Source organism: Astatotilapia calliptera, chromosome 5 (assembly GCF_964374335.1).
Source record: "Astatotilapia calliptera chromosome 5, fAstCal68.1, whole genome shotgun sequence".
NCBI lineage: Eukaryota > Metazoa > Chordata > Actinopteri > Cichliformes > Cichlidae > Astatotilapia > Astatotilapia calliptera.
Window position 1 is genome coordinate 10410760 of NC_137426.1, and position 24967 is coordinate 10435726.

Consider the following 24967-nt stretch of genomic DNA (forward strand, 5'->3'; position numbering starts at 1 on the left):
TAGTGCGTTACATTTGTATATATAGAAAGATCTTAGAGATAATAAAATCAAACGCTGAGAAAAATCAAAGACCATTTGGTTTTTCCATTTAAGCTTGTAAGAGTTTTCCTTCGAAGTTTGATATAAGGGTCACATGGTTACACCTGATGGCCACAACTTTCTTTACTCTTTTTTTCCCTCATAAATTAGATCAAATGTTCACAGATATTGGACTTTGTTACCAGGATACCAACCAGTGTTGATGATTTTTAAAGTGAATATAAAAACATGTCTCTGTTATGAAACATTGAGTGTCTTATAGTCTTGCATACCCAAAATTAAAAAATAAACCTTTAATGCCAGAAGTATAACAAAATAAACAAAGGACCCAAAAATCCCAAAACATTTGCAGAACAGGAAATCCAAATATCAGATTTCACTGAGACCACAGAACAAGGAGACAGTAAAATGGACAACACAACAAACGATAAGCAGAGACAGACAATTATACAAAAGGTAACTAGGGGAGAACAGGTGGGGAACACAGCTGTAACTAATCAGGAACAATGAGCCAACAAGGCAATAAAACTAAACAGCGCCAGAAATGAAAGACTACCAAAATAAAACAGGAAGAAACTGTAACTAAACTAAGAATGCAGAAATGGAAAACTGAGGATACGCTGATGAAAGGACAAACTATACAGAACTCCAAAGCTAAGCTAATTTACAAAAGAAACAAATTCAAAATAGAGGAATCATGAACTCTCAAAGGAGAAAATCCTTCTCAAAAATAAAGAATAGGGAAATAAGCCCGCTGCATTTAACCCATTCACCCAGTGAAGCAGTCAGCAGCCACCACTCCAGCGCCCGGGAGCAGTGTGTAGGGACGGTACCTTGCTCAGGGGTACCTCAGAGTAGCGGTTCAGTGAATTCGAACCTCCGACCTTTCGATCACCACTCTACCTACTGAGCTATCCCTCCCTCATAAAAAACTACAAACCTGAGGTCCAAGAACCAGGGAGGATATCAGTCATTATTCCTGTGATTATTCCTATTGGGCCTTTATGAGTTTTGCAGAGCACGAGCATTACATTTGTTATTTACAACCTTTTCCTTTTTTTTGTCAGTTCTAGGCCTTTTTATTCACTTACACTATTTGTAAGTGAATATTTGTCTTTAAATTTCTGTCTTCTTAATGATTCCTGATGTGATGCAGACTGAGTGATTGTTATAACCAAACTGCCTTTGCAGAATGGTTTCAGAACTGTTTAATTGAACTGAAATTAGGGCTGAAGTAGCACCTTTTTCCAGATTTCTTTTTGTGAAATAACCCTGAGAAACACTGACTCTGTTTTCACTGTGTTTACTTAGTTTTATTTTATATCCTGCAAATAAATCAGTCCTTGCTTAATGGGCAGGGGTTTGCTGACCCCCTTCTCTTCAGGCTCGTGTGGACTGGAGGGTAATTGGAATCAATTTTGATGCCGTTATCGCTGGTGGCAGATGCACGAGGCTGCAGTGTGAAAAGGTCAAGGGTTGAGAGCGCTCTCCTAGGGGACTCAAGATGCCTGAGGCATAAAAATGTCACTGCTGGATCAATTTCACATGTAAACACGTTTTAATCTCAGAGGACTTTTGAGCATTTTTGTTGTTGTTGTTGTTGTTTTTGTAGTTTTCTTATTGCTGGTTGCCGAAGAGCTCCAGAGAGCAGGTGGAGGGTTAAGATGTTGAAGATTGGGATATCAAAGTAACGCTTTCCATAACTTATCGTCTACGAAAGCCAAAGATTCTTTCTCCTGTGCATCTAGACTCAATTAGAGACTCGTCAGCTTGAGCTTGTCAATAAATATATATATATATTTTATCACTCACTTCCCCCATGTTGTATAATTTACCCAGGAACACAGCCAAGGGAGTCAGGTTGACCTCAGTTGCTTTCAGGGTCACATTTTTACCCTCACCCTCAGCTGAAAGCATGTCATTAAAAATATTTTTTCCTTTGTATTTACACAGAGATCGCATTTATAAATAGAAATTTATTTTAACCTGAGTTTTTGTTTGAGGAGAGAGAAAACAATAAAGACTAACAAGAGAAAGAAGGGCAAAAATAAATGAAAAATGAGTGTATGGAATACGTAAAACCGCCATAACATAAACTGTAAATTTAAGCTAACAGACTAGATTGTGTTACTAATTCTTATATTCAAATGTATCTCATTAGAGACAAAAAAAATGAAACTGTAGTAATGCCATCATTTATCTCAGTCACCACAGAGAAATTATCAGATTTCCTAAATAAAAAATATGGAGGAATAAAAACGTAGCTCACTTAACAACATAAATTCCCTTAAAAACCCTACAGGCCAGTTTCATTTCAGAAATATTGGACACCTAAAGATGCTGAAAATTGGTGTTGGAAGTCTGCAGTCCTGATGCCCACGCATTCATTTTTTTTCAGACCTCTCTAGGGATCATGGTTAATGCAATAACAGAGCTGACAAATTGAGTTGGTTTTATTGCATATACCACAATGGCAGTGAGTGAGCGTGTCCTTGACTCGGAGGAATCAGGTGTGAGCCCGAGGATGTGTTAAACCTGCATGCATGCAAGGCTCAGGAGAGGCAGTCCTGCAGCTCCTTATTAATCAACAGCTTGTTGAGCTCGTGGCCATTCCTCCTCCCCCACCTCCTCTGGTGCACCTTCACACTCTGTCGTCTTCATACGTTGTTTTTTTTTTCCCCCTTTCTCTTTTAAAGCCACAGCCTCTCATTCTATCTTTCACAGGTTATCTATACATTATGTCCTCAGCTAGCTGTTATCACAAGAAAAAAGAAAGGAAATTATTTTTCAAAGATCATCACGGTACCTTGTTTTTGACCGTATCCTCAAATCATTTGACCAAATGAATTAAACATCTTCCCCAGGTGTGAATAATCAACTCAACTTGAACTGCAATCGTGAGCCTACTCTGTATGCTGAGAACATATTAACTGTGCTGTTTGGTTCTTTCAGTTTTATGGCTTGCTGTTGGCTGACATCCCTCCTGGATGACCTACAATATGGCAGATAAATAATATGAGAAAAAAAATATGTCTGCTGTCTCCATGTTTATAGTTGGAGGGTTGCTCATATATGTTTGTCTCTTTTAAAACAGTGGAGTGCCAAGTTGAAAGTGGAAATGAGACACTTTGCAAACTTCACTTGTGTTTTTGTATATTCAAAACTTTTCAGCCATCACCTCAAAGGTGTCTTTTTACAACAAGGCTGAATAAGGCAGTACAGTGCGTAAGTCACAATCTCATTAATGCGATCAATCATTTATTATCCTAAATCAACCATCTAGCCAACCAAACAGTAGAGAGTAAAAATTATAGAGGGAAAAAACTCATTCCCATAGAAAAAAGCAAACATTTAATCAAAAGCATAGTGTGTCACTATAGGGCAGCACAGTGGTGCAGTGATTAGCACTGTTGCCTCACAGCAAGAAGGTCCTAAGTTGGATTCCACCACCTGGTAGGGGCCTTTCTTCCCTTGTTTGGGTTAGCTTAATTGGTAAACCTAAATTAGGTGTGAGTGTAAATGATTGTCTGTCTCTATTAGACTGGCGCCACCTGTCCAGGGCGTACCCTGCCTCACGCCCTATGTTAGGGGCCCCAGCCCCCCCGTGACCCTGACGAGGATAAGCGGAAGAGAATGGATGCGTGGATGTTAAAATATGTGGGGTTTATTCCAAGAGGTTTAAGAGTTTACTTTTTTTGACCTGTTAACCTCTTGGTATGCGCACACAGCAGCTTCTTCGTCTCAGTGCATCTTAATTGAGCTCCCTAAAAAGGTGGCAGTGCTTTAGGATCATATTTTTTTGTCTTTAAATGGTAGAGGTTGCACTTACCAGTGCAAGAAGAAACTGTTTACTGAATACATAACTAATATTGTTTGAAGCATCCTGAGCTCATGCAGTGATTTCCATTGCATACACCACTACAGAATCGTGTCTATTTTACACGACTGCTCCCTGTGGATCACAATCGTTGTGTTTTGATTTCGTCCTTGTGTGTGGAATCTGGCCAATCCTACGAGTCTTTTAATATTGCGCACCATAGATGATGAGCAAATACTTTGAATATACTGATTTGCAGTCTTTGACAAATTGGTGAACTGTCCCCATTTTTATTTCTGAAAGACTCTTTTGAAATGTTCTTTCTTTTACATGAAGTTTATATAATTTTTAAATCATTTAATTCTATTTTTATGTCAATTTTACACTGTTTTGTAACATTTTTTTAAACTCAACAATACTATTGTGGCAGAAACTGAATTTCCCTGCTTTATAAAGAAGCCCACAAAGTACTACAATCTACAAACAGATGACAAAGCTCTCAGCTCAAGGGCTTTCAGCTCAACAGCCTGCACATTTGAGGACAATAAACCATTTAAGCTAACTACCTCATCATAATAAAAGCCCTTAGTGACAAAAACCTTGACTGCAGGTTCATAATCTGTTAACTTACTACTTTTAGAGTATATAAAATGTTTTCATTTACAACATAATTTACTGAGCCACACCTGTTTTCACCAGAGGTGTGGGTAAAAAATGCTAATGAGGTGGTTTACATTCCACGCGTGTACAACTGTGTCACTTGAATTTTTATAATTGTGCTGAGGGAGGCAGTGGAGAATGAATCCTTCACTTTCATGATTCTTTTGTGTGTATTAAACATTTGTGTCATTTTAACTCACTCATTGTAGCGTGAATTTGCCAAAATGTGCCAAAATTGAAAGTAGTGTGACTCTCAGAACATGCACAGTGGAGTGCAAAAATGGTTTAGTGCATGGAGGACAGGAAGATGAATGTCTTTTCTTGTCTTCTGTGACGGGGGTACAAATGAATGGTAAAGATATATGTTAGTGGAGCAGGATGAGAGGAACTAGGTATATGAGAGAAGGTAAAAGAAAAAAAATTAAATTGCAAGAAAATGGACTGTGCAAAACAAAAAATAAAAAAATAAGGTCATATAATAAGGTGATCATCACAGAATCAGTTAAACTTCCACATAATTCTTCATCAATTTCACCTGATTTTGTGCGAATGACACGTGGAGGCCACAGATCACAGATCCCTCTGATTGATGTTTTCATTTTCTTTTTTGTTAGGAGATGAAACCTGCAGCCCACTCAGGCCCACTCCTTCAGGTATTTTCATCCACACCATGTTAACTGTGTGTCTCCTGCACACTCAGAGGTGTGGAGGAGATTGACCATTAAACACAAAAGAAATACATTGCTCTAAAAGGGCAACAATCCAGCTGCTGGTCCGGTACCTGCTCCTTTATGTGGGCAGGAACAAGAGGAGCACTGCCAGAGCACAACAAAAGGCCTCTGGCAGGCTACTTGTGTGTGTTTCACACCAAACTCTCAGAATCAGAATCCACGAGGGTGGAATGAAAGCATGATGTGATGTAGTGGGACCTCTGCTCACAGCCCGGTGGTAGAGAACACCAGAACCCTCAGCTACATCCAGTTCTCCTTACAAATTAGAGGTGGTTCACAAAAAAGTCTGGAGATGCGACGGCAAAAACTATGCAACATGTGCAAGCATGACAGCAAACATATGGGAAGGTATATCCTTTGAGGGTTGCACAGACCTGAATGTGCTAACCAACCCTGACTGTTATTAGGTGCCTGGATAAAATCCTCAGTCGCACTGTTAGACCTTATCTTGGTGCACTAAGTACCACCTGGTGCAGGACAATGACTCATATGGCAAACGTGCATAGGCAGCTCCCTGAATGATGAAGGCACTGATGATATTGACTGGCCCTCATGTTCCACAGGCCTGAATCCAGACTTTATGAACTGTGATGCTGAACCTGGACTACAGTCTGTCCAGAAGCTCAGTGATGCTTTGATCCAAGTCTGCAAGGAAAGCCCAAGGACACGATCCAGATGTTGCCAGGGCTGAATACAGGTACGTGGGGGCCATGCTATAGTGAAAGTAGCCTCAGCCTGTGATATGTGAGTTAAGTGTTAGTTTAATTTTTTATCTTAACTATAGAAATTCTTAGTAGCAACAGCAGTAATGTCTGTTTAAACCTAACGTAAAGGCTTGATAAATAACATAAATAGGCTATTAGATTAAACATTTGGCTTAATTAAATTATTCTTGTTAATTTATGGTAACCTGCATTTCTTGTGGTGCAAAAACAGTTTCTCAAAATACAACTTAAACTTTATAAGTTATAACTTTACATAAGCAATACAGCAAACTGCAACTCTGCATTATTTAGTATGCTTCTTACAGGCTCTTTAGTAACTGCAAGTAAGGTGTGTCTTGTGATCTATATTTCACGCTACTATGGCATGCATAATTTCACATCTCTATACTGTGACCAGTATAGTTACCACATCTCCATTTAGTCACACAGTTTATCAGGATTTCAAAAAAAACACAAAACTCCAATCTTGTAACACTTTCAAAAGTGAACCGAGTCCAAATTGTCCAAATGATGCAATCCCTGTAGCCGCTTTTCTTTACACTCATATCGCTACCATAGTCGGACAATCTGCCAACAAAAACTGAGAGTACACACTTCTTGAAAAGCTCAGTGAACGACTTGTTGCACATTTTCAGTAACCACAGTGCTGATGTGAACATTTCAAGCTTTGAACACTTTTACTGTAATAATACTTTCTCATATCTCTTGTGCCTACACAGCAGACATATTGTAACATATCAGTATGGTGTGGTCTGTAATTTACGCTAAACACTGTAAACAGGTTTTGCATACTTAAGCAATTTACTTGCAACTATTAGAATAACAAAGAAAACAATCGTTTACTTTTTTTTAATAATCATTAACTGACGATTATGTGATGCTACAAAATCAGCAGTCTCTATATTTTACATTTTGGTAGATTGGCAGCTTGATATGAAAAAAGTCTTAGTATGAAGAAACTAAATATCAGCATAAATGAATAGGGCCCATCTGCTTTGCAGTGAGTGTATTTTCATGCCAAGTTAGGAGATGAAACATTAACTACAGTTCTTGCTATGCGTTCAGTTTGGTTGAAGCAGTTCAAATTTCACATTGCTTTTGTATTTTTTTCACCCAAAGTTTAACTTCCAAGGCACAGCAATGCACATTAATTTCATTTCTCGTTAGTCAAAAACCTCCATTCTAGTCAGCAGAACTGTAATATTTAAAATAAAAAAATCAATTGAAAAATATTAATCTACTGCTTACAAAATGAGAAACGGACTCTTTGCATCCGAAAGTACCACATTTGTGGGAAATAAAAAAGGTAACAGAAAACAAAACCGCTGTAGACACAGCAGTTCGATTCAACACCTGTCTACTAAAAATAGAAGGTGAAAAGTACGGCATCACAGCATGGGAATGGGAGAACAGTTTTTCCTCTGCGTGCGTTCAGCAGGTATGTGCCAAAGTTTGAAATGAAAATGGGTGTAATTATGCCACATTTCACTCTGAAGCTCAAACTGATGACTACTTAGCATAATAAAACTTTCAGAGTTACACGCCAACTGTACAAAACAGGGACGACACAGAATCGATTATAATACTTGTCCCAAAGTGCTGGGCAGGTGTTGCTGAAAGGAAAACACTGCATTGCTCAACGGCTGCTTGGTTCAGTAAGCGCGAACTCCTGGTTTGCTGTCCGGCGTCTGGTTGAAGGGATTTCCTGAGGTAGAGGAGCCATCCTGCTGGTCAATGGACTGATAGGCATCTCGGTTTCGTGATACAGAAGGGAAACCTGCAGAGACAAGCCACAAGTCTTCAACATCAGATTTTAACCACATCTAATCATGGACCTTGGAGACTGGACTGTTGTTGATATACATATTTAAAGTACTGGCACCCAGAAAGCTCAAATCTTTTTCTTTATTGTTTTCCCTTTCTCCTTACACACAGATTCATGAAACGGTTATGCAGATTTGCTATCTTGAGTCAAGTGCCCAGCCATGTCTGTAGAAATATAAATGACAGTGCTTGAATCTGTTATTACCAGCATACATTAAAAATACACACTCCCTCTGATGAATGGTAGACTGAGAAAACAGCCACTTTTATTCAAAATCCTTCTTTGATGGAAGAAGAAATTCCTCCCATTTCCCCACTACTGTTTGATTAGTCATTTTGAGAAGAGTTTGGGCACGGGAACTTCACTGATGTGAGACTGAACATGAAAAATCTCTTGTCCTTCTGTCAGCAGTCAAATAATCAAGATTATTTGAAAAAAATAAATAAATAAATTTACCAGAGGATATAGCTTCCTTGCTGTATTATAGGTGGCAACGTTTATGAAAGATTTTTATAAAGGGACTTCACATGAAGCATCTACAACAAACAGTCCTGACTCTGACATGGCCAGAATATCAACTATCCCCTTTGGCGTTTCAAAGACAGCACCTCTGCACAGTCCAGAGTCCAACTGCGGTGACAAACATGCACCTTTAACGCCAGTAAAACAAGAAATCTGGTTTCACTGCAGCTGTGTGGGAATATTGGCAATAGCCCAAAGATTGACCAAAGGATGGCATCACATAAAGCTCAACAAAGCGTGTGCATAAAACCAGGCCATACTCACTGTCTAGTATCACATCACATCATGTTGATTTTAATTAGGCTCATTTTAGAATGTGCAGCATCATGCAGCTCTGCTTTAAATACATGCAAATACAATGCAAGAGCACAAATGAGGCATGTGGGGACTAAAAACCTGAATAAACCATATAGCTGATGCAAACTTTCAGATACATATAAACTCCTAAAATACAATAAATAGTGTTTGCATAAGAGCAATCTCTACAAACAAACATAGCAATGCAGGCAGGTATGGGCTTACTGAAGGTGGGAACAGTCAAATTAAAAGACACATTAAAAAAAACACAAAGAGATGGACAGCAGAACACTGACAAGATGATTGTTTAGAAATAAATACAAAAGGGGAAAAAAAATAAATCTATTTCTCTTTATCATCCTGCAGCCTGATATGGAATCTTACTTCCTGCATAGAAGGAGTTGGAAGAGGATGATTGGAGGAGAGAAACTGTAAAAAGGGAAGAGGCCAGGAATCAATAGCGGCGCCCAATAAAGGCACTGTCAGCACTGTCCGTAGTGCATCGACTGTCCACAGAGGTCTCAAAGTCTGAGAGGTCAAAAGGTTGAAGAGAAGAGAAGAGAAGAAGAAATGATCAAATTCCAACTACAACAACAAAAATCAGCCTTTACAAAAAATAAATACTAAGGTGTGACAGTAAGGTATGCCAAAGAGCAAAGGATGACATGCAAGAAAAATAATGACATTTTAAGTTGGGAACAAATATTTAAGGAGTGCACATTAATTTAATTTAGGAGCACATTAATTTAAGGGTAATGCATGGCAGGCAGTCTGCTAAGCTGCAATTTACTTAGTTATTGCTAGCAAGGCTGTTGCACTTTACATCACGGCACAGTTCTGGTACAGTTCACACATAATGGCAGCAGACTCATTGCTCAAAATTAATGATAAGTGTTTAAAAGATGAGTCTGTCATTTCAGACGTGCTATGTTTATCTAGCAACCAACCGTCAATTTTCCAGTCGTTTGTTGTATTTAGTTTCCCTGGCTGCAGAGTTTTTACTAACTTTTCAATGTCTTGAGGTGCACTGTATGAAAATGAGACTCCTAAAAACAGTCTTAAATATGCATTTGTTGGCTAAAGCTTAAAGGTCCCTGGTAGGCGTTAGGCCTAGTATTTACTGTATGATGTGGAAACTGTTCAGACTGCTATTTGGTCTGTCTACAATAGTCTTTGCATGCACACGATTAAAAATCAAACTACACAAACGCAGAGATAAAAATTAATCTTATCTGTGTGTGTGTTTTTAAGCACTTGCTAAGTCTCTTTAGCAAATACGACCCTGGATAACACTGGCACAGTTTGAGATATGAAGTTATTCAAACCATTAATAAATGGCTTTTTCTAATGCCAATTTAAAACCTCAAAATGATTGCAGTTAGCCGTAAACATAAATAGGATACCAAACTCAAAGATGGAGCCTTTTCACTCTAAAAAAAATTGTCCACATTTTTTTTGTAGCTTGTTGAGGCCAGAGGTCAGAAGTGAATGGCCAGAGTGCTTCAAGCTGATAGGAAGGCAAAAGCAACTCATTACAACCAAGGTGTGCAGAACAAAAACAACAACAATCTTTCTATAATTTAAAATCTTTATAATCTTTATAACCTCTTTCTGCTATTTGCACATTTTTTACTGTAAATTTCTAAGTTAATTTGTAAATTTTTGTAGTAACCTGTAAATTGTAAATACTGTAAAACTTTTTTCTGTCATTTAATAGTCGGGCATTGCACAGCTACAAACATTTCACCCCATGTCATACTTTGTATGGTTGTGTGTGTGTGACAAATAAAATTTGAATTTGAATTTGAAACCCTTCAAACTTGTAACATGGGCTACAGTAGCAGCAGGCACCACTCCCCTCAGCTAAGAACAGTAAAATGAGGCTACAATTTTAAACTGGACTACAGAAGACTGTAAAAAAAAAAAAAGGGTGCCCTGTCTAATAAGCCTCAATTCCTACTGCACGAGAGCTGCCAAGTTACCCAGCAGGATAAGTTGGAATCTCACAAACCTCAAATCATCACAAAATAGTTTCTTGAAGATTACAATGATCTCACTGTAATGCCACGAGATCTGAATCTAAGAATGAACCTTTGGGATGTGATGGAAAAGGAAATTCAGCTGACAAATCTGCAACATAGTGTGATGCAGTCGTGTCAATATGGATCAATATCTTTGAAAAATGTTTCCAGAACCGTGTTGAATCTATGCCATGAAGAATTAAGGCAGGTCTGAAGACAAAATAGGGCCAAACCCATTAAAAACAAGATGTACATAAAAAAAATGCTACCATCTATGGCTCACAAATGAGAAGGCACCTTTTCCTTTCAATTTTGCTTATGGCTTTTAATTACCTGCCAATCATTCACAGTGTAAACAAAATCACAGCTTATTACTTGCTGTTCTTTTTCAATGCTTTCATCTACCCATGTAAAGTACGTGCCTCACCTCTATGTGCTTTGACAGTCTGGATTTGCCTGTTTATAGGTGCTAAGCACTGGTTGGTTTAATGACCACAGTCACTTTGACTGACTGCAAAAGTGTGACGGCTCAAATGTGCAGTTTTTGCTTCATTGGATGTAAAACTTAAGTCTAATACACAAACTCAGAGTAATTCAACCACCATAAGAGGTCCATCAATCAAAATTCTGGGAGCCCCAAATACCTGAATCAACAGTTCACTCACACACACTTGATTGTCTGGTTCCCAGAGTGCTCAGTGCAGCGGGGAACCATATAGATGCCAACAACGCAATCAGGCAGCAATTAAAACTCACATAGTCTGAAACTGACATTAGCCGCTTTCATCAGTCATTACACACTCTAATGGATGTACCTGCTGTGTGAATGTGGCGGTAAAGTAAAACCACAGAGAGAGCACATTCATCAATATTCAATTATCTGCCAAGCATGCAGGAAATATATTTTGTCAACTGCAGTTTTGGGTAGCAATGCAAGAGAAATTTCATTACTTTACCCAGCGTGACATGAAATAACATAGTATTTTGGCCTATAATACTAATATTAATAGTAATAAAATTGCGTTACACCAACAATATGTGGTTTTATTTTTCCCATTTGTGTTGTTGTTGCTCTTATTATGGATCAATCGCTAATGAATGAGTAACATTTTCCGGGATTTAAGAGTCCAGCGGACGTCACAGCTCAGTGGGATTTCTAATGGAAAAGCTCTCAGCAGAGAGAGATAAAGTCAGCAAATCAATGACCACACACACTTGATCAAACATCCCTTCACTTGTTAGCGTGCTTATTAGATGTTTGCCTGCAAACAGAACGCTATACACCCAAAAGTCAGTGCCAACACAAAGAGTCTCTTTCTGTGTTCATCAGATTTGAGTCCATCTGTGTTTCTTTCCACATCACTCCTGTGCTATTTCTGTCCATGTGCTATCATGGCAGATCATACACTCGTAGGCCTGCATGGGCTTAATGTGTTTCTCCATGCAGTATAAACTGGTTGCCAGGATGACACACAAATGTAATAAACATTTCATTGAGAAAGGGTTTCTTTGACTGGCCGAGCTGCAGCTCAAATATTTCTCTACATTTTAAGTCTTGTGACTGTAACTAATCAGTTTGACGGTGGAATCATCTGCCAGCGCTTTCGCTCAACGTCCTGCCAGGTTGCTGCTCTCGGCAGGCTTTTCATGGCAAACGGCATAAAACAACACAAGGAAGACATCAAAGTGCCCTTGGACACATGCATTACTCCATACCTTAGAGCTTTGGTCATAAAGTGGTGGGTAGGCTCAGGTATTTTAGATACTTTCTCACTAGTTCTGAAATTATACTGGGAGATGTACCCACTGTGTTGTGTATGTATTTCTGCTTTCATTACCTTTTCACAGCTTTCATGACAACAAAATGAAAAACTGAGGAACCTGAGCCAAAATCTTTTTAAATCTCGAAATGTTTTATGCTACTGTACGTGACCCATCTAGTCGTACTTACCAAAGTTGATGTTGTAATCTCCTCCTCGCTCGCGGTACATTTGGTAGACAAAGAAGCAGGAAATGGGTTTGAGCAGCAGGTTGAGGATGGTCATCCCTGCGCCGAAGCGAAACAAGTCGGTCGAGGCACCGAGAGGGTAGAATATTCCGAGATGGACGATGTCGGTCAATATTGTCAAAATCATCCCTATCAGAAACTACAGGGAGCACACAAAAGAGACATGTAAAGCGACATAATTGTAACATGGAAAATGAAGTCATTTGGTTGGTGGGTGTGATATAAAAAAAAACTAAAGTATAGCATACATGTTCTGGAAAAAGATTTTTGAGGCAAGCCATTACAAAAAGAGTAAAACAAAACAAGATCTTGTCTTATAATTTGGGACAGTCAATGTCCATATTGTTAAATGAGAAATAACTTTCCAATAAAAAAAGAATTAAATATGAGTTAAACATGCTATTAGTTAAACACTTGAAAATAAGTGAATTCACTTAAGGCACCTGAGAAAAATGCTGCCAGGACTTAACCATACTGGAAAAGATATACAGTGGGCTATATTACCTGCAGCTGATTGGGCGGGTGATTGATCCAATTTAAAATACCACTCAGTGCTAAGAAATCCTGCTTATCCATTAGTTGTGCACCAGTGTTTTTTCTTGATAGATCTTGGACATGAGTGAATATGACATTGGACTTTAATGTACACAAGGTAAAAGGCTCCCCTGTGGTTACATCCCAGCGTCTATAAGTCTAAATTAAGTTCAGTACAGTGACAGAGTCCAGTACTGTCAAACTCTCGTTTTGGTTACTGTCAAAGAATAACACAGTAGACAGCTATTTTGTTCAAGATTCATCCCTTCATTTCAAACACTCAAAGCCTGGACAAAGGTGGACTTTAAGTATAGTTTTGTTAAATCCATCAGTTAAAGTTAGTCATAGTGGGTTAGAGTCATCCACAAAGCTACATAGCCCCTGAGATTAATATAATTTCCCATCAATTGCAGTAAAGAGTTTGTTTTAGTTAAATAAAATAAGTAACCACATCATTCAAACAGAAACTGAAAGAATCCGTCCATTACAAGGACATGAAGATTTAGAGTGTAACAAATATTTTGCATCAGCATAAAACTATTTATGCAGTGAACACACAACTAAAATGTAGCAACCTCTGGGGCTGAAAAATGAAATAAGAGCTGAAGCTGAAGCACCAAAAGCTGCAGCCCCTGAGGTTGGCTTCACGGGCCAATCAGGTCCCATGCTAAAATGTCCAACGTTACAGCAGAAATGCATAAAGCATTTTGACATCTGGTGTTGTTTAGTGTTCAATCATACAAAAACACACTTGAGTAATTTTAAGCCTGTTTTGATGCAAGTCAGAATAAGCATCCCATTTAATATTACAACACTTTATGAAGGTACCCTGCTAACCAAACTAGCTAGCAATAGATGGCAACTCCTCCTCACTGCCTGCTCATGTTAATATGGTCAGATTTGACTTGAAAAAAAAAATGAACACAGCCAAAGCCAGAATGTGAAACTCGATCCAAAACTAAAGCCATGAAAAACCACATACCATTGTGGCCATCTTCTATATACAGTCTATGAGAAGGGCTCAGTACTTTGTTGACCCACAGTCAGGATGAGGCACTTAATAGTTTCCTCTGACAGACAGAAGAGCCAACTGCACAAGTTTTCCTTCTATCTGATAACGGCTCTCATTAAAAGCTGTTCTTGCTTCAGAACACAATCAAAAAACAATTCTGAAGTCACACTTTTGTTTAGTTTTTTTTCCCCTTAGTCAGCTGATGTCACTAATGTACAATGGAAACACCAGTCACGGGTTCAGAGTTACGGTATGATATGGGTTGACAATTCTGAAACTTCAAACATTTAAATTACATTTGCTTAAGGAGCCATTTTAAACTGTCTGAGGGCCTCAGCTACTGTACTGTGGTAAATTAAGGGCTCTTTTTCAAAGGGATGCTCACAGAATGCCCTAGATTCCACAGACAAATAGGTTAGCACAGATATGCAGCACTGCACCTAAAGTTGGACTACTTAATGTGTCACATGATGCTATAAGAGCGTATGAAGAAATGAAGGCAGAGACTCACCATGATCACTGCATCTATTGAGTCCCTCTGTGCAATCGCCCACACTCCAACTGCTAAAACGCTAAAGTTCGCCCATGTGAAGGCCACCGACAGCCACACCATACTCCCCCTGAAGGAAACACACAATTCATACGAGACAGATTCTTACACACCCCAGGAGAGTTACGTGCGATTTCACAGAGGATGAGACATGTAGGTGAAGGAGTTGACCTGAATCAGGAGTATAAGCATGTGTCTGTGTGCCAAAAGAGGAGAGAAATTCCTCAGGTTTGTGGAAAAAAAGCCTGTGCTCATACTCACCACACTGTAAGCAGCCAGTGCACCAGTACGATGGCCTGGAATAGAGAAGGACAAAAATGTGTTTACACTGAACTGAGACCCAGAACAACCAGTGTATAGCTAAGAATGATGAAACTATCACTCAAACACAAGTTAAAAACTTCAAATAATAACTGCGTGCAGCTAATCTGCAGCAATGATTTATCTTTTTATTTAGGTCTCTAAGAGGACCGAAGACATCTTTTTTAACCTCGCCAAATTGCATTTTTTATACATATGATTTCCTTCAATTCTGTGAAACAAAGTAAAATTAACTCATTTCAAAAAACTTTAAGAGATAAATGAACGAATGACTGAACACACTAAATGAATATAAAAATGCACCATCGTGCAGAAACTGTTAGTGTCCTCCAAGCTTACTTTTAACATCACAGGTTTTATAATCCTTGAAAGAGCTGTCCAAAATTACATTTGACCCATTTTATTCTTTGGACAGAGCACAAGGACACTTTTGTCCCTGTTCAGTTTCACGGTTAATCAAAGGCATCAGTTCATCAGTTAATGTTCATCACAGAATATAGTTTGTCTCTACTATTTTTTGATACCTTAGTTCCCCCCAAATTCACTGCATATGAGTGTTTAAAGTGTTTGTGAAAATAAATATGTTTATATGTTTAAATAATGACCTCTGTCAAAGGACCTGCTGCCACTCAAAATTGTCCTTCAGGGACCGTATCCCCTGAACATTACCTTAAACACTTCTTACTTAATAGCAAAAAGTAGAGCAGCAGTTTACTGTGATCTGAGTCACAAGCAGAGGAAGGTCGTTGCCACACAGAGGAATTACCACCGAGGAACAGAGCTGACATTTCATTGAAAACCAGCTTTTGTTTGAGCGTACAAGCCGAGGCAATCAGAAACGCAGAAAGTAAACCTCACCTTTAGATTTATGGCAGGGATTTCCATAATTGTCTGTTTGGACAAAGCAGCTCCTCCTTGATCCGATTCGGCGTTTCAACTTGTTAAAGAGCTACATGAAAAAGTACCGCAGTTTCTCTTCTTACACAAACTTCTGTCCAAACCCCTCCTCCCGTCGGCTCAGCCTTGCAAACACAAGCCATGTGACAGCAACCTGACTCGTTCCCATGTTACTCCTGCCCCTCTCACCCCCTCACCCCCTCCCCCCAACCCCTGGGGTGCGGTTCAATTGGCAAATTTGCTTAGGAAGGTTACTAACTAACTGAAGAGACCCGGAAATATGTGTGCGGCAGTCAGCCGCTTCCGTGCTTCTTGTATTACTTCCTTAAGCAGAACTTTAATTTAATGATTTAATAATAACTGGACGCAAGGAATTATATATATATATATATATATAAATTAAACACCCAGCGCGCCCCTGCGGGCGGTTTATCCTTCAAGCTCGGGTCCTCTACCAGAGGCCTGGGAGCTTGAGGGTCCTGCGCAGTATCTTAGCTGTTCCCAGGACTGCGCTCTTCTGGACAGAGATCTCCGATGTTGTTCCCGGGATCTGCTGGAGCCACTCGCCTAGCTTGGGAGTCACCGCACCTAGTGCTCCGATTACCACGGGGACCACCGTTACCTTCACCCTCCACATCCTCTCGAGCTCTTCTCTGAGCCCTTGGTTCGCCGTCATTGTGGATGTTGGGTATCGAAGAATCCATAGGTCCCTCATCCTATTCATGTAGCCCCTTCCGCCGGGGTTACTTGCGTAGTAGCATTCCAACAACGCCCTGTTTTCGTCCCTTGCCCACCGATGCCTTCTTGTTCCAGTAGCCCACTTTTCGTCAGGGTGCCCTGGTTCCTCAACACCTGACGCGGACCTTGTTGATCCGGGCGACGTCCGAGCCGGCATGCCTTCATATTTATCTGTCTCGCTCATGTCTGCGGTAGGCTTGCTTAGCATAGGGGGTCTAGCCTTAGGACCCTTACTGGATACAGACGCCCCAGGCAGGAATCGAACTTGCGATCCTCTGTTCCAAAGGCGTGTAGTTTAACCACTACGCTATCCAGCTATATATATATATATCAATATATATCAATATATATATCAATATATATCAATATATATATCAATATATATCAATATATATATATATATATCAATATATATATATATATATATATATATATATATATATATATATATATATATATATATATATATATATATATATATATTGATATTTCACTCTTGTTTTTAGTTTATATTCCCCGCATGGTAAATTAATATTATTGAACTTTTCTTTGCCACACAAACACATGAGATTTCAATTAAAGGTCCAGAATGTATTTAGTACATCTTAGTAGAGTAGCTCAAATAAGTCAAAAGATATCAACCAAAAACTATTCTATTACACATTCTCAGGAGGATATAACTGTACCCGGATTCTCAGCACAGCCCAGTTCAATTTTCCTAAGTGGCCTTTCTAAAAGTATATTAACATAAAAAAAATTCTGTGAAGTTTTCAGTGCTGACAGAGAAAAAAAATACAAGATTAATATAAAAAAATATTATATTATATAAAAAATAGTAACATTTTATTTAAGAGTTATTATTATACTGTCAACTAAATATAAAGTGTGGTGATGGAGGTTGACTACCCAAGCACCCTGGGCTCCAAAAACTAGTTAAGCTCTCTGATGCCTCTTTCATCCCTTACAAATGAGGCAAAGTGGCTTAGTCCACCCACTCTTGCAGATGCATTCACAGCACAGCTAATTTATTGTATTTTAGTAACTGCTAATCCACATCCCGAATCATGTCTCTACCCAAGTAAGGATAGAAAAAGGAAAAATATAAAAGAAATGCTTGGAGAACAAAGGTCAATGGAGGACAGCTAACAAGTTAAAATGGTTTAGCTATCAGTGGTTGCTAAAGACAGAGAGCCATTGTCAGATGTGACACACTATTAAGTTTACTCAGCACGACTAAACAGCATGAAATTTCAGAAACAGCCAGAGAGAGTGAACCAGCAGCCTCTCCAAAGAGGAACTCAGTAAGTTTATTTCAGTCACTTGTATTTAAAGCAGTTTCAACAGAACATCAACAATGCCAACGTCAAGCAGCATTAAGCTTTATTGTAGGTTGGACCAGCTGTGTCGTAATCAATGCACATTTTGAGGAAGCCTGTGTGTTTACAGCTCATGAACTAGAATACCACAATGACACTGCTTATTAAAAAAATGAGTTTGGTAGTCACGTATATGTTGATAGATGTTTATTATTGTTTGCTACTTCTAATGAGACACTGTCAGGCAGCACACCAACATATCAGCATACACTCTTGCAAACCTTGTCATGCATTATTTAATCATCCTGTATCCACAAGACCATTAGACTGTCATAGATGTTTTGTGTTTGATAACATCAACGGAGCACTAACAGACAGTAGTGTGAAAATGACTTTAAAAGGAAGTTGGGACTGAAGGAGTACTTTGAGCATTTGAACCACTTGCAGCAGATGGTGATGTCTGTTGTTTAAATAGATACTGGTGCAATACATGCCCCCCCCCCCCCCCCCAAAAAAAAACAAAAAACAACAACAACAAAAAACAAAAAAACAACAACAACAACCTATAGCCACCTTCACTGAGTTCTCAGTAAACATTTTCCTGATGATGATTGAGTCTTAATGAAAACAACATGTGGACTCAATTCACAAGCATTTTCTTATTGCTAATTCAGATTTCAAAGTAGGCTATAACTTTATTTAGTTCAGACATTTAGTGAAGTCCAATTAAGTCACAGTCTGGTCAAAAGATCTTGCAGGTGCATTCCTGTAAACCTTACACAGCTGGTGTGGAAAAATCTTTTCTTGTCTTTCAGTCCATAAGTATAGTTTTTAACAAAAACATATGTGAAGGAAATTGCCATCCCGGGTTTCCTCCGTGGCGTGAGCGATAAGCAGAGTTTTGTCCTTTCCTTCTAAGATTCCTAATTATTTAAAGTAACACTCAGGTATGCCGTTCAGCTGGGTTAGTTACAGCGCCGGGAGCAGCTTGGGAGAACAAGGAAACACAGACTGCTTCAGGTTGCCTTCCCAAATCAACTCAAAGGTTTATTTGATACACAGCAGTTTATATAGATGAAAAAAAGGTTCGTGTGTCAGCTTTCCCAGTTCAAACCGGTACAGACCAAATAAGGAAACGTCTTCCTGCCTTGTGAGCAAAGAAGTATCCTGTGTGTAGTTTATCAGCTCAGCTATAATTTATGATCATCCCAGCAAAATACACTCCTAGACATAAAATACAGAGTTCTTTCATCAGTGAATTCTGAAACAAACCACCTAGCCTTTAACGAGCCTTTTCCAGGAGATAAGGAAAAGGGAGGATGGGAGTAAAGAAGTGGTCTCATCTCTGTGGTGTTTTCGACCTTGAGGTACCAGCTTGTGAGTCTCACATTAATTCTTGGGTCACAGAGAAAGAGAAAAACAACTAGTAGATTGGCCTTATTGAGTAACAGTTTTCCTGTATAAAACAATATCCTGTAAATGCTTACCGTGGTATCAAAATACCTAACAGTTCCCCTCTTTTATTATTTTTAAAAATAATAACTCAAATAGAAAGGAAAAATCACAAATGTAATAACATAATATAAAAAGCAAATCATAAAATGTAATAGTTCACAACCTAATGTTCAATATACACATCAGGAACATCATTGGTAACATCTGGCACATCCTCAGGATCAATTTGTGCTAATTGCAAATACATTGAAGTGGCTGTACTGGTAGCTATATGGGTTATCATTGAAAATGTGGCTTGCAGAAATGTGAACAGGGTTGCACTTTACAATATGAAATAGTAAATAAAAATCCTAAGGTTAATGCAGTAGATATCATTAATAACCTAAATATATAAGAAAAACAGTTCTTCAGTCGTCTCCTGGCCTGGTCCCAGGTTCGAGAGACACAGAATAAGCGTCGTATGATGACAATGGGCATTTCATTTTCTCCATTATCAGGATGGAATGAGTCTGGCTTTATCAGGTTAGACATCATGTGGTACTTTTGGCTTTCTGTTCCTGCTGGATGTTTGAGTACCTTGTCGTTGTTCTTTCAGACGTTGTGTGTTAATCAGTGATTGTGTGTGTATGTACTGGATCCTGGCGCTGGCTCGCCGGAGATGTCATCTACCCGTGTGTTTATTTGCTCTGGATCCGGGCGCTGGCTCGCCGGAGATGTCGTCTGCTTGATCCGACGCCTGAGATGGTCCGATTGGGCTGGTCTTAACCCTGCTGGCATGAATCCACTGAGGTTGTCCGTCTGTGAGGATGCTGGTTCTTCGTCACTGCCAGTACAGTCTGGGGGCTGGAACACGCGCGGCCTCCCAGAGAGTCCTTGGTTTTAGTGGCTTCTCCAACATGCATCTCCTTGTCTCCACTGGTGGAACTGTGGAGGGGAAAAGCTGAGAGAGACAAACTTTCTGATAGTTATTATTCAGTTTTTCTACCAGGTTGTGAACATCAGTGGACAATGCAATATACATCACCTTCTACTAGCGGTGCCCCTCTGGAAGCTGACCATGGTCTTGGAAATAGTCTTATTTCAAATGGAAATAATTTGGTTACTGCAGATTGAGTCATTCTAATCTCACACAGGACTTGAGTAAGTAATTTGACCCAGGTCATTAAAGTTTTAGCACACTTTTGAATTACTTCTAATGTGAATGAAGATCCTCTATCACTGTTAATCTGGTGAGGTATTCCGAATCTGGGTATTATTTCATTGCTCAACTTTTGACAGACTACTTCTGCAGTTTCTTTTGAGGTTGGATAAGCTTCTACTCATTTACTAAATTGATCCTGGTAGTACTTGATGCTTCCTTGTACTGGCATGTGTAAAATCAATTTGTAATGTATGAAATGGAAAATCTGGTTGTGGTAAATGCTGATGTTTTACTTTTGATTTTCCTACATTAGTTCGTGCACATGTTAGGCAGGTTGCTAATATGCTTTTACTGCATGTGATGTTTTCTCAATTACAAATCTTAATTTTATTGCCCCTATTACCCCTCTTTGTCCGACATGACTCACACAGTGAAAATGTCGGGCAAGGACTGGCATCAGGGAATATGGGAGGGCAATCAAACCCTTAAGATTTTCGTATAGGCCATCTCTGTCTTCTAAGGTACAGTCATTATTCTATGCAGAGGCTTGCTCTTGTATGAATTTTAAATCAACATTTGTTCCTAAATAGTCTGGGAGTGTAACAAGTGGCAGCTGTAGGGGCACAGATAATACTTCCTGCGGAGGTGGGAGCTGTGATGCAGCTGCAGCCTTGGCTGTCACGTCTGCTAAGGCATTACCTGTTGCTTCGTCTGTGTCAGCTGTACTGTATCCTTTCGTTTTTACAACTGCAACGGCCGATGGCAGCTGTATAGCCTGAAAAAGTCTTTGAACAAAATCAGAATTTAGCAATTTATTTTCCATCAGCAGATCTAAATCCTCTCTGTCTCCACAATGTGCCAAAGTCATGCACAACGCCAAATGCATAGCGGCTGTCTGCGCAAATTGTCACATGCTTATCCAAATGTAGCTCACAGGCGCGTATTAAAGCCATGAGCTCTGCTTTTTGTGCTGAGTGAAATGGTAATGAGTGAGCCTCTAGTATGATGTCAGGCACTGTTACCACTGAATAGCCACAAAGAAATGAGTTGTCATTCGGCCTTGAACAGGACCCGTCCACATAAACCGTGGCTGAGTCTGAGATAGGTGTTTGCTCTAAATCTGGACGTGGTGCTGTGGATTCCTGTATACGTGTCATGCAGTCATGATCGTCAAGCCTGTCTGAGCCATCCTGTCGGTCAGAAGAACACAGTATAGGATCAATAAATGTGCTGGCGAATCAGGTGTGCTGCTCGCTTTTATAGTGAGATTTGCATATGCTGTTTAGTTATGTTTGCTACAATGGTCGTGACCTGGTGATTGGTGTGTAGAATAGTGTCATGTGAGAGTGTGAGCTTCTCGCAGTCCCTTATCATGATAGAGCAAGCTGCTACTGCCCTCAGGCAGGCCGGCATTCCTGAACAATTCAGGCAGCACCTTTGAGTGGCGGAGGTCAGCACTCCCTGTAATGCATTGAAAGAGGCAGTCATTTCTGTGGACCACAGTATTCGAGGAGGCTTGTCTTTTTTACAACAGTCACGCAGAATGTGGTCATGAAAAGAACAGTCTGGTATCCACTGTCTGCAATAGTTCACCATGCCTAAGAAGGACAACATTTCCTTCTGTGTAGTGGGCCGAGGGACAGAGGTCACAGCTTTGACCCTGTCTGCAGTCATGGAACGTTTTCCGTGAGACAGTGTGAATCCCAAATATTGAACAGAAGTCTGACAGTACTGCATTTTCTTTGCATATGCTTTGTGGCCAGTCTTTTGGAGGTGCTGGAGAAGCATGTGTGTAGCAGTTTGACATAGTTTTTCACTTTCAGCACAGAGGAGGAGGTCATCCACATGTGGATCAGAGTACAGCCCTCAGGAGGAGTGAAGCACCATAGAGAAAGCAGCAGAGCTGTCTATCATGCCTTGGGGCAAACGAGTTCAAGTGTACCGCTTATTTCTATGTGTGAATGCAAATAACGGCTGTGTGTCTTCATGAGAAAAAGGAGCGGAGCATAAATCCACCACGGTAAAATGTGTATGCAATGCATGTCAATATGCTGTGAACATCTGAAACGAGAGGTGGCAGAGGAATGTTGACTGCATTAATTTGCCTTAAGTCTTGTATGAAACGCCATACGCCAGGTTTGTTAGGCTTTGGCACAGGATTGACAGGAGTGTGGGCTTTATTGCTCCTGTAGTCAATAAATCTCCTATGATGACATCTAGAGCTGCGGCTTTTTCCGTGGAAAGGGGACATTGCCTGACATATACTCGCTTTTTGTTTTAATAGGTGTACGTGATAAAGTGTACAGTCAATAAATCCTATATCATTCTCACTTTTTGACCATAATGTCATATTCTGGTATTCAGCTGGCAATGTAACTGCAGAAATAGTACAGTGGATAGGGTAGGTTAGATCTATGTGACGACATATTTCGTAACCTATGTCTGAGTTATGTAACAAAATCACTGTTTGACCTTCACTTGTGTGAGCAGTTATCATGTTGTTGAACAGTGTGAGAGAAACAAAAGTGTGGCTCCCAGTCATGGGATTACCTGTTAGTGGCGTCTGTACACGTTTTTTTGGCACAGTGTGTGACATAGAGTACCGGACAAAAAGGATGTTGAGTTCATTCTCTGCTGAGGGTCCAGCTGACACAGAGGATGTTCCTTCTCCATCATGTCGGTACATAGGGCAGAGAAAACATAAGCTGTTATCAGTGTCAGCAAACATTTCACCCTTTATGTTAAATGAAATACACAAATTCATTTTTGCTTTGGGTGTCTGCGGCTGCTGGAAAACTGAGCTAAATTTGCACCTCTAGCTTGTCCAACAGTGCATAAAGCGTTTTATGAATACTAGGATGGATTCATCAGGCTTCTGTTTACACATAGTTACTGCATTTAAGTCAATTTTGTCTCTGGACATTGTTAGCAGGAATTTCTTTAGATTCTTAAAGAAATCGGCGACTTTGTCATTATTTACCCTCCTTTTGTCCATAGCGGTAACATTTGATGCATCACGTCGCGGCATTCTATCATATATTTTCTACAGGACTTTTTAAGCAGACTACTTTTCTTATCACAAATGATATTCAACATTTCTACTGACCTGTTTTCTGGCGATAATCGTTCGGGATAAGGCTCCGGAAAGAAATTAGAATGCATTGAACTTCTTAAGTTGTAAACAAAGTCAGTCACATAAGCACTCCCGCATGTTCTGGATACGTGATCATGGACGTCTTCACCGATTCGCGGACGTAGGTTACACGTAACCGGAAATGGGAGTTATACTGAGCCGTTATTTGAGACTTTATTTTGTATTTTATTAATTTTTGGTTTTACAGGTACTTTAGATTTTTTATCGGACCTGTCTGTGGTCTTTGAATTATTCTGACCCATGTTCAGTGATTTCCAGAGGGGTTTACACGCTAGGAGGATTTAGGTTAGTATTTTCGCTGCGGCACAGCTGAGGTCACTTTAAATTTATTGCTAGCAATTTTTTTTGTTTGTGTGAGCAACTCTCACTTAGCGAGCAACTTCTCGCTTAACGAGCAACTTCTCGTAAAACAACAGGCAACTTCCTGTGTCTTTCTGCTTTTAATTTACTGCTTTTAACCCTTGTATGGTAATCGGGTCTGTGAGACCCGTTTTCAGTTTTCTTTCGTTTTTTTTTTTTTTTTTTAACAAAATTAAATTTAATTATTTACTAGCTTTCTGTGAGTGAGCAACTTCTCACTTCTTAACGTACGTTTCAAGATAACAGGCAACTCCCTGTGTCACTCTTTGATGAGCAACTTCTCACTTAACGAGAAGTATTTAAGACAACAGGCAACTTTCTGTGTCACTTTTCTAAGTGAGCAACTTCTCACTTTTTAACGTACGTTTAATTAAACAATTAATTATTATTATTTTTTTAAACAAAATTAAAATATTCAAGACAACAGGCAACTTCCTGTGTCCACCAACACCACACAAGGGTTAATTTACTTTATTCGGGGACTGAGGAAGTCGTCAGTGTATCTCTCTGGATCACTAAGTGAAACTTCGTCAGCATATCCCGTTTCTTTATGGATCAATCACTGAGAGAGGTATAATATGGTCTCTATATAAATATGAAAGACGCATATTTACCTTCTGTCAGGGATCCCACTTCTTGACACCAAAATTGAAGGAAATTGCCATCCCGGGTTTCCTCCGTGGCGTGAGCGATAAGCAGAGTTTTGTCCTTTCCTTCTAAGATTCCTAATTATTTAAAGTAACACTCAGGTATGCCGTTCAGCTGGGTTAGTTACAGCGCCGGGAGCAGCTTGGGAGAACAAGGAAACACAGACTGCTTCAGGTTGCCTTCCCAAATCAACTCA

At 39.5% G+C, this 24967-nt stretch overlaps 1 protein-coding gene and 1 long non-coding RNA gene across 3 annotated transcripts; both read right to left on the reverse strand.

Moving 5' to 3' along the window:
* Positions 1-6806: 6806 nt before the first annotated feature.
* Positions 6807-16141, reverse strand: agtrap (angiotensin II receptor-associated protein). 2 transcript variants are annotated; one of them, XM_026167165.2, is made up of 5 exons: positions 15921-16141; positions 15003-15037; positions 14703-14811; positions 12589-12784; positions 6807-7749 (listed from the first exon to the last, which is right to left on the reverse strand). In XM_026167165.2, the coding sequence occupies exons 1-5, from the start codon at positions 15945-15947 to the stop codon at positions 7625-7627; spliced, it is 492 nt and encodes a 163-aa protein (XP_026022950.1). In that variant the 5' UTR covers positions 15948-16141; the 3' UTR covers positions 6807-7624. The 2 variants fall into 2 exon arrangements, with proteins under 2 accessions (XP_026022950.1, XP_080157287.1); XM_080301161.1 differs by lacking the exon at positions 6807-7749 and adding an exon at positions 8588-9144 and having other exon boundaries at positions 15921-16140.
* A 2893-nt stretch (positions 16142-19034) lies between these two features.
* On the reverse strand, positions 19035-24731 carry LOC145428658 (uncharacterized). Its single transcript, XR_013908973.1, has 2 exons — positions 23716-24731; positions 19035-20542 (listed from the first exon to the last, which is right to left on the reverse strand). It is a non-coding gene; the product is annotated as an uncharacterized LOC145428658 (long non-coding RNA).
* Positions 24732-24967: the final 236 nt, after the last annotated feature.